The sequence below is a fragment of the Tachysurus fulvidraco genome, chromosome 17 (genome assembly GCF_022655615.1).
Source record: "Tachysurus fulvidraco isolate hzauxx_2018 chromosome 17, HZAU_PFXX_2.0, whole genome shotgun sequence".
Lineage (NCBI taxonomy): Eukaryota > Metazoa > Chordata > Actinopteri > Siluriformes > Bagridae > Tachysurus > Tachysurus fulvidraco.
Window position 1 is genome coordinate 25,111,941 of NC_062534.1, and position 10,000 is coordinate 25,121,940.

General features: G+C 45.0%; 1 protein-coding gene across 1 annotated transcript in view; it reads left to right on the top strand.

Moving 5' to 3' along the window:
* Positions 1–10,000, top strand: part of ntrk3a (neurotrophic tyrosine kinase, receptor, type 3a) — a 189,499-nt gene that overhangs the window by 145,960 nt on the left and 33,539 nt on the right. Inside the window, exon 13 of the mRNA XM_047802191.1 lies at positions 4,426–4,519. Within this exon, the coding sequence (XP_047658147.1) occupies positions 4,426–4,519 (94 nt within the window). The remainder of the gene's footprint in view (positions 1–4,425; positions 4,520–10,000) is intronic.

A 10,000-nucleotide genomic window follows, 5' to 3' on the forward strand; every position in this document is an offset into this window, starting at 1 on the left:
GACAGACAGACAGGCAGGCAGACAGACAGACAGACAGACAGACAGACAGACAGACAGACAGAGACAGACAGACAGGCAGGCAGACAGACAGGCAGGCAGACAGACAGGCAGACAGGCAGGCAGGCAGACAGGCAGACAGGCAGACAGACAGGCAGACAGACAGACAGGCAGACAGACAGACAGGCAGACAGACAGACAGGCAGACAGGCAGGCAGACAGGCAGATATATTACCGTAGCTGCTAACAGAGTATCAGACTTTAACTAGCGTAAACACACACAGCAGTGTTAGCATTATGATCACGCTAATGCTAAAACAATCAGATTTCACCGTTGACACAATAAACATTCATTTTATTTCACAGTTTAGTGTTTGGAGGCAGGAGGAAACTAGAGAACCAGGAGGAAACCAGAGAACCAGGAGGAAACCAGAGAACCTGGAGGAAACCAGAGAACCAGGAGGAAACCAGAGAACCAGGAGGAAACCAGAGAACCAGGAGGAAACCAGAGAACCAGGAGGAAACCAGAGAACCAGGGGGAAACCAGAGAACCTGGAGGAAACCTGTACAGTTTTGTACAGAGTCAAGATTTTCTCAATTCTCTGTGAAGTGTTTATGAGTCGTCAGTCACAGCTTAACGTCCATCTTTTTATCCTGTTGTACATGACCTCTTATTACACGTGTATAAAAACATCCTGAGTGAAACTACAGCTTGGAACTCTGGACAAACTCCGAGCAGCTCGTCACCTGCTGACACAGGAAATGGTTTAGAGAGTAAAACTTGTCAGAAATCTCTCCGTGTTCTCAGACAGATGTCTCCCAGGACCTAAAGGTTCTCTACGTTCCAGACGAAAAGACGTGACTGTAATATGATGAGATTTCACACGACTCCATCAGATCAGAACTGAGCCTTGACCAAACTCCTCCGTTTCCTCGGCGCGGTCCGAGTCCACGCTCCGATCGCTCCACGCTTGGGCGCGGGACGTCGTTTGTCACTGTCTGTTTTAGCGACTCACCTGAACTTCACCACCAGCGTGAGGTGAGACCGGGGTGACATGTCCATCTACAGACCGCTGGGTGAATCCTGATGAGAGAGAGAGAGAGAGAGAGAGAGAGAGAGAGGGAGAGGGAGAGGGAGAGGGAGGGAGAGAGAGAGAGAGAGAGAGAGAGAGAGAGAGAGAGAGAGAGAGAGAGAGAGAGAGAGAGAGAGAGAGAGAGAGAGAGAGAGAGAGAGAGAGAGAGAGAGAGAGAGAGCGAGGCGGGGAGAAATAGAGAGAGAGAGAGAGAGAGAGAGAGAGAGAGAGAGAGAGAGAGGAATCTGATTCTCATTTCTTTCTAATTTTAGAAGCCAGGCTAAACTATACATAAACTATACATAAACTATACATAAACTATACATAACTATACATAAACTATACATAACTATACATAAACTATACATAAACTATACATAAACTATACATAAACTATACATAAACTATACATAACTATACATAAACTATACATAACTATACATAAACTATACATAAACTATACATAACTATACATAAACTATACATAAACTATACATAACTATGCACACACATTAGCACAGCTCATTAAACGCGATGGCAATTAGCCACTGTAGCAAGCTAGTAAGTGTTCTGTGAAGCCTGACTGAGATTCAGTCTAATCTCTAGCTTTATTTAAAGCCTGGACAACGTCCTCAGATTTCTCTTCTTGACTGACAGGAGTGAGAGGAACCCGATTCCTTCTGTGGAAGTCGATCCACCTGCTCATCACAGGTCACTCAGGTCTCACTGGATGTTCTTCTCACTTCTCTTCATCAACCAGCACAACTGGATGTTTATTATTCCGTGTACGTTCCAGGATGTTCTACAGAGATCTTCTATAATATGTCTTTATCATAAACCTTCTCTACATTCTCTTATTAAAGATGAAATGTCAACAATATGAAGTAGTAACGGAGCCGACGCTAGTAATGAAGAATAATCTGGAATTCCATCAGTCCATGCTAGTTCGGCGGCAGACCTGCTAGCGTACGATAAGACTAAAAGCTAAACGTAGAGAAATCTATTGTTCTTGTGCTCGTGGATGTGTTCACGAGGCTCGGATGCTGATGTGTGGTGCAGTGTTTTAATTCCCAAAATAAACCATCTCGGACGGATTCCGTACGTACGTCCGCACGTACGGCGATCCGCGTAGCGACATTTTGACGCTCTGCACCTTCGTCGATCTTCCCGGACCCAGTTTAGCGTCGAGCCGTCCTCTTTTTCCATCTCCTGCGGCTTCCTCCTCCGTCTGCCGAGTCCTGAGGACACTCTGACTTGAAATGTACATTAAAGATGGAGGACTTAGGCAGCATCATGCCTGGATGGACCTTCTCCTCACATACCGTACGCCTCGACGGGTTTTAGCCGAGAGATTTTCCTTTCGGCCGCACAGACGATCTGCTCGCGTGTGAGTGACCGTACAAGACGGTGCTTAAACATGCACTTTCCAGCCACCGGACTAATAATTATGTTTATCTTTAAGCAGCCAATTAAAATGGTAATGAACATTTACTAAAGACTGCGCTGCATTTCCAGATGAAGATAATAAACTGACATTTTTGTTGCCAGCATTGTGTGTGTGTGTGTGTGTGTGTGTGTGTGTGTGTGTGTGTGTGTGTGTGTGTGTACAAGGTCATTTGACTCGGTGCCATGTGCTACAGAGCTTCCTCCAGTCTCTGATGAAAGCCAGGTGATTGTGTTTAAAAGAAGGACGTGTTTCATTTGGACTGGGTGTTAATATGAAGCTCGGGGAGTTGAATAGACGAACAGGCCACTAAACCGAAGTACAACGAATTAAACGTTAAATCCTGAGCGTTAAATTGGTCCATTATTTCCTCTCCGAGCTGCCAGGGGGTCATCCGGATGTCACGAACGCTGAAGAACGTCGTACAGCACTGCTGAGTTCTGCTGCATCGTTGCGTAGAACAGCAGTGCGGTACTTTATCGTTTCTATAGCAACAGTTCCTTCAGATACGTCTTTAACGTGTGTGACGTGCGGAAGGAGTCTCTGGTGTCGGAGCTTGGAGGTAGTCAGAGGTAGAGCTGGGAGTTTGAGCTAGTGAGAGAAGGACTGTTTATAGCGTCAGTGAGAACATGAACGAGCTTCATGCAACAATCCCATCGGACTGTTTACAACCATCCTGTTGTTGATTATTTTCCTATAACAGCATGACATTTTTTGCAGGATCTGTCCCTAGAATCCCTTTAAGTATAAAATAAAATAAAGATATTTTTTTAAATTACTTTAATACATTTATAAACAATTTTTGAATGCTATTTATTTATTTATTTATTTATTTATTTATTTATTTATTTATTTATTTATTTATTTATTTATTGTTTGTTTATTTGTTTGTTTTGTTTATTCATTCATTCATTCATTTTCTACCGCTTATCCGAACTTCTCGGGTCACGGGGAGCCTGTGCCTATCTCAGGCGTCATCGGGCATCGAGGCAGGATACACCCTGGACGGAGTGCCAACCCATCACAGGGCACACACACTCTCTCATTCACACACACACACACACACACACACACTCACACACTACGGACAATTTTCCAGAGATGCCAATCAACCTACCATGCATGTCTTTGTACCGGGGGAGGAAACCGGAGTACCCGGAGGAAACCCCCGAGGCACGAGGAGAACATGCAAACTCCACACACACAAGGTGGAGGCGGGAATCGAACCCCAACCCTGGAGGTGTGAGGAGAACGTTCTAACAACTAAGTCACCGTGCCCCCCTATTTATTTATTTATTTATTTATTTATTTATTTATTTATTTATTTATTTATTTATTTTTATTAATGAGTAGATTTTATTATATGGATGTATATTTCTTCACGTATTTCTATGTTTAATTGAACCTTTTTAAAATTTAATCTTAATTATTTTAATATATTAAAATATATTATTATATATATTAATATATTATTTAATATGTAAATTCATGTAAATATTACTTGAGTAGCAAAATAAATCTGTTTTAATTCATCAAATTATAAATAAATATTTATAAATTATAATATATAAATTATAATTATAAATAATTTTTTGAGAATAATTAACATTCAAATTTTAGACAAGATTTAATCTGTTATTATAAATATTGAAATAGTTTAATGAAGCTAGCATGACCGATTAGCGCGTGCGTACAGCTGTATTTAGAGTCATTAGCTAACTTTTCAGCGACGCTCTCGGGGTGTGGTTCCTCGTCTCAGTTAGATACTGAAGGTCAGATGTTCTTTAGTTTTAAATGCGATGATCTGAAGATGTGCTTCAATACAAAAAGAAAAGGGGGCGGAGTCCCGTGGCTCAGCGTGATGAGGGCTAGTGTTCATGGTGTGTTTATGTAACTTGTGTAAACTCGCAGCAGGTCGTCTCAGGCTTTACGCCACGGGGAACAGAGAAACCTCAGCAGAATCTTCTGATGAACCCAATTACTCCACATCCAAAGCTCCAAATTGGTCTGTGCTGACTCTGAAGTTGCTTCTCTACAGAGGAAAAGTTTCACAGGAGTTTCTTCAGCCCAGCAGATGCTACTTCATCAGAAGCGATGATGAAACAGAGCGCATGCGGCTTTACTGACTCTCACATAAAAGGAAAATTATACGTCTGTTAAAAAAGTGCGTCGCAAAGCAATTTGTTCAGAAACTAAAAGCGTATTTAAATAAAACCAGAACAAAGGTAGATGAAGGTTTAAGATCTTCTTCAGATGTGATTCCTTTAATTCAGTCATGAAAAGAAATCCCCATTTTTATGAGAAGTGAGTGAGCCAATCAGCATACAGAACAGGCCTGTGTGTCAGTCTCGGTGAAGGAGGCGTGGCTTGTGTGTCAGTCTCGGTGAAGGAGGCGTGGCTTGTGTGTCAGTCTCGATGAAGGAGGCGTGGCTTGTGTGTCAGTCTCAGTGAAGGAGGTGTGGCCTGTGTGTTAGTCTCAGTGAAGGAGGTGTGGCCTGTGTGTCTGTCTCGGTGAAGGAGGCGTGGCTTGTGTGTCAGTCTCGGTGAAGGAGGCGTGGCTTGTGTGTCAGTCTTGATCAAGGAGGTGTGGCTTGTGTGTCAGTCTCAGTGAAGGAGGTGTGGCCTGTGTGTTAGTCTCAGTGAAGGAGGTGTGGCCTGTGTGTCTGTCTCGGTGAAGGAGGCGTGGCTTGTGTGTCAGTCTCGGTGAAGAAGGTGTGGTTTGTGTGTCTGTCTCAGTGAAGGAGGTGTGGCCTGTGTGTCTGTCTCGGTGAAGGAGGCGTGGCTTGTGTGTCAGTCTCGGTGAAGGAGGCGTGGTTTGTGTGTCTGTCTCAGTGAAGGAGGTGTGGCCTGTGTGTTAGTCTCAGAGAATAAGGTGTGGCCTGTGTGTCTGTCTCAGTGAAGGAGGTGTGGCCTGTGTGTTAGTCTCAGAGAATAAGGTGTGGCCTGTGTGTCTGTCTCAGTGAAGGAGGTGTGGCTTGTGTGTCAGTCTCAGTGAAGGAGGTGTGGCCTGTGTGTTAATCTCAGAGAAGAAGGTGTAGCCTGTGTGTCTGTCTCAGTGAAGGAGGCATGGTCTCTGTCAGTCTCAGTGGAGGAGGCGTGGCCGGTGTGTCAGTCTCAGTAAAGGAGGCGTGGCCTGGGTGTCAGTCGCAAAGAAGAAGGTGTGGCCTGTGTGTCTGTCTCAGAGAAGGAGGTGTGGCCTGTGTGTCTGTCTCAGTGAAGGAGTCGTGGCTTGTGTGTTAGTCTCAGTGACGGAGGTGTGGCCTGTGGGTTAGTCTCAGAGAAGAAGGAGTAGCCTGTGTGTCTGTCTCAGTGAATGAGGTGTAGATTGTGTGTCAGTCTCAATGAAGGAGGTGTGGCTTGTGTGTCTGTTTCAGATAAGGAGGCATGGTCTTTGTCAGTCTCAGTGAATGAGGCATGGCTTTTGTGTCAGTCTCAGTGAAGGAGGTGTGGCTTGTGTGTCTGTCTCAGTGAAGGAGGCATGGTCTCTGTCAGTCTCAGTGGAGGTGGCATGGCTTGAGTGTCAGTTTCAGTGAAGGAGGTGTGGTCTCTGTCAGTCTCAGAGAAGGAGGTGTAGCCTGTGTGTCTGTCTCATTGAAGGAGGCGTGGCTTGAGTGTAAGTTTCAGTGAAGGAGGTGTGGCCTATGTATCAGTCTTATCAAAGGAGGTGTGGCCTGTATGTCATTCTCAGTAAAGGAGGTGTGGCCTGTATGTCATTCTCAGTAAAGGAGGTGTGGCCTGTGTGTCAGTGTAAGTGAAGGAGGTGTGGCCTGTGCATCAGTCTTATCAAAGGAGGTGTGGCCTGTGTGTCGGTCTCAGGGAAGATCTTCATCAATCATCTACACCTTTTAACGATGCGTTTCCTCCATGTTCCAACCATATCATGCCCTCTAAAGCTCCAGCATACATTTTAACCCAGACGTTTATGTAGGCTAGACCCTAAGGATAGCGCAGGGCCGAGCGATCTGCTGTCCACGCTGTTGTCCTGTTTAGCTTCAGTCATGTGAGTTCTCTTTCCCTCAAGCTTCACGCTAATGAGAACTCGGCCGTTTTAATGTTTCATGAGGAGCCCTTTGAATTTTTTAAGGTGTTGAGAGTAATTGTTGTGTAATCACACGCCATTTCCTCAATTATTCATCAGCGAGGATATACAGAGACACGTTAGAGGAGGTAGAGAAGGAAGAAGTGATGGATGGAGATGGAGAGGAGACGGCGATGGATGCATCGTCGAATCGACCTTCGACTCTTTTATAAAAAAATAAATGCTGTAAATGAATGAAAGCTGGCAGTGGCACATTAGCATCTTCTAAATGAGGCTGTTGATGGATTCCTCTGGATTCTGATTAGTCTGACGTTAGTCCTACGGTTTCTATAGCAACGGCTCATTCACAACAACTTGCATGGCTCTGCTGGTTAATAATAAATAGAATAAAAATAGTAGAAACGGTGAAGAGGAAAGAGCCAGAGCTTTGTAGACAGGAATTTGTGAGTGTGTATTTCTTAGTGGTTAGCACGTTCGCCTCACACCTCCAGGGTCGGGGTTCGATTCCCACCTCCGCCTTGTGTGTGTGGAGTTTGCATGTTCTCCCCGTGCCTCGGGGGTTTCCTCCGGGTACTCCGGTTTCCTCCCCCAGTCCAAAGACATGCATGGTAGGTTGATTGGAATCTCTGGAAAATTGTCCGTAGTGTGTGAGTGTGTGAGTGAATGAGAGTGTGTGTGTGCCCTGCGATGGGTTGGCACTCCGTCCAGGGTGTATCCTGCCTCGATGCCCGATGACACCTGAGAAGTTCAGATAAGCCGTAGAAGATGAGTGAGTGAGTGAGTGAGTGAGTGAGTGAGTGAGTGAGGGAGTGAGTGAGGGATGTAAATTGTAATTGTAGTAAATTTCTGAGGTAAAAGAGGAATAAATCAGAAAATAATCATCTTCAGAGTACTAGCTCTTGGTGGATTTGATATTTCCTCCAGTGTGTCGATGTGCTAATGGTCTCATTAACGTCTTTCACTGTTTTTAACAATGCTGTCTTTAACATTTTACACTCTAACACTTAATGGCCTCGAGTCAGCCGGCGCCAAGACGCTCCCTCTCTTATTTCTCCGTATTTCAAACCTGGCTGAAAGTTCCAGACCTTTGCCCTTATTGGATTTTCCATTAGCGCGCGACACTGCTAGCTGTCTCTGACTGAAGATTCATTTCCATCTTTATGGGTCCCTCCGCCGTACCCCATGGTGCCTGCTGTCCTGTTAGACCTTAAACTAGAGCTTTAATATATTCTTAAACCAAGGACCAGTATTTGGGAGCATATACACAATTTATCATGCTGATAAAGAATTTCCCAAATTGGAAAAACAAAAAAATGCCTCCGAACTAGAAATCCCTGTCATGTCGACGTGGCAGTTCAGACATCGACATGCAAACAGAATAAAAAAATTAAAAGTTACGCACTTTAAATAAGAAAATATACAACATTATACACTATAAGAAATATTGCACATTCATCCATCCATCCATCCATCCATCCATCTTCTACCACTTTATCTGGGGCCTGGTCGCGGGGGCAGCAGACTAAGCAGGGATGCTCAGACTTCCCTCTCCCCAGACACTTCCTCCAGCTCTGAATGATCCTAGGAGCTATGCTGTCTGGGGCTTTTTGCCCCTGGTAGGGTCTCCCAAGGCAAACAGGTCCTAGGTTACAGGCCAAAGAGCGGTTTAAAAAGCCCCTTATGAAGAATTCAATATCAAGGTCCGTGACGTCGCCCGGTATGGCGCAAGCGGGGCCCCACCCTGGAGCCAGGCCCGGGGTTGGGGCTCGCATGCGAGCACTTGGTGGCCCGGTCTTTCCCCACAGGGCCCGGCTGGGCTCAGCCCGAAGGAGCGACGTGGGGCCGATCTCCCGTGGGCCCACCGCCTGCATGAGGAACTGTAAGGGGTCGGTGCATTGTGGATTGGGTGGCAGTCGAAGGCAGGGGCCTCGGCAACCCAATCCCCGGAAATACTTACTGATGTTTAAATTCAAACAAACAAAGAACCTCGATCTAAACTTTAATGGAGGCGTCTCGGTTTATTTCTCGACTGGTTTCAGCAGCTTTAACGCACAAAAACAATTGTCCTTAACGTCTCATCTCGCAGTTCCACTCCACACCCCTGGAGGTCTCCACTCCTCTGTCATCACAGCTCTCACATCCTACTCATTCACTTCCTCATTCACTTCCAAATTCACTTCCTCATTCACTTCCTCATTCACTTCCTCATTCACTTCCTCATTCACTTCCCAAACTCTGCCAGACGCTCCCTCGAGGGATGCACTTATTTCCAGGGATTTCAGGACAGCGTAACAGATATTGCGTCATCGGGTAGGCGTGGCCTATTTGATCATCTAACCCTAACCGTAGTTTTTGGTTGTTTATTTTTCTTTTTAAAAACAGCTTAACTGTAAGATAATAAAGCTTAATAGATATAAAACATAAAATCTACCTGTATGACTGTTTTGTCCTTCATTATCCATCGTAGGTTTGCTCTTTTTTTTTCCAAGACCTGCAGAAACTTTACGTCGTGGTAACGAAACAACTGGAATTTAGTGAATGCCCTTCCTCGATCCTGCGTGCTTCACCTTCAATTCACCATCTTTCAAAAATACTAATGCAAAAATTTCTTTAAATGTTGTAAAATTACACCAAAACAAGGGAAGAAAGGCTTTTGAATCAAAGATGCAGATGTACGTTTACACGTGTCGTAAGTCTATTAGATTTTAATATTTAATTGTAAAATAATTACTCGGGGGGGGGGGCACGGTGGATCGGTGGTTAGCACGTTCGCCTCACACCTCCAGGGTTGGGGGTTCGATTCCCACCTCCTCCTTGTGTGTGTGGAGTTTGCATGTTCTCCCCGTGCCTCGGGGGTTTCCTCCCCCGGTCCAAAGACATGCATGGTAGGTTGATTGGCATCTCTGGAAAATTCCCTGTGTGTGTGTGAATGAGAGTGTGTGTGTGTGTGTGTGTGTGTGTGTGTGTGTGTGTGTGTCCTGTGATGGGTTGGCACTCCGTCCAGGGTGTATCCTGCCTCGATGCCCGATGACGCCTGTGACGCTCTCATCAACTGTTTCAGATAGCTGATGGTAGCTAAGCTAAGCTATGGAGCTACAGGGCTCTCAAGTTTTGAAGACGGGCAAGAGTGACATCTCCACCCCCCCCACCCCCCGTGACCACCCCCATCCCCAAACAAACAAAAATCCTTGTTTCACCGGGATCACTGAACACATTTAACCATACAAAGTACAATTTCCATTTATTAATAGCTGTGTCATGTTGAGGTTTTGTTCAAACCGACCATCGAAAATCCCCTCGTTGGTGAATATGTTTTTTTTTTTTTTTTTTTAATTGGTTGTTGCGTTAAATCTTACCCAGATACAATAGTGCTATTTTCTGATTGGCTGTTGTGTAGCCTGTTTTTCTGATTGGCTGATAAGTGTCAGGCTCGACTAAGAACTCCAT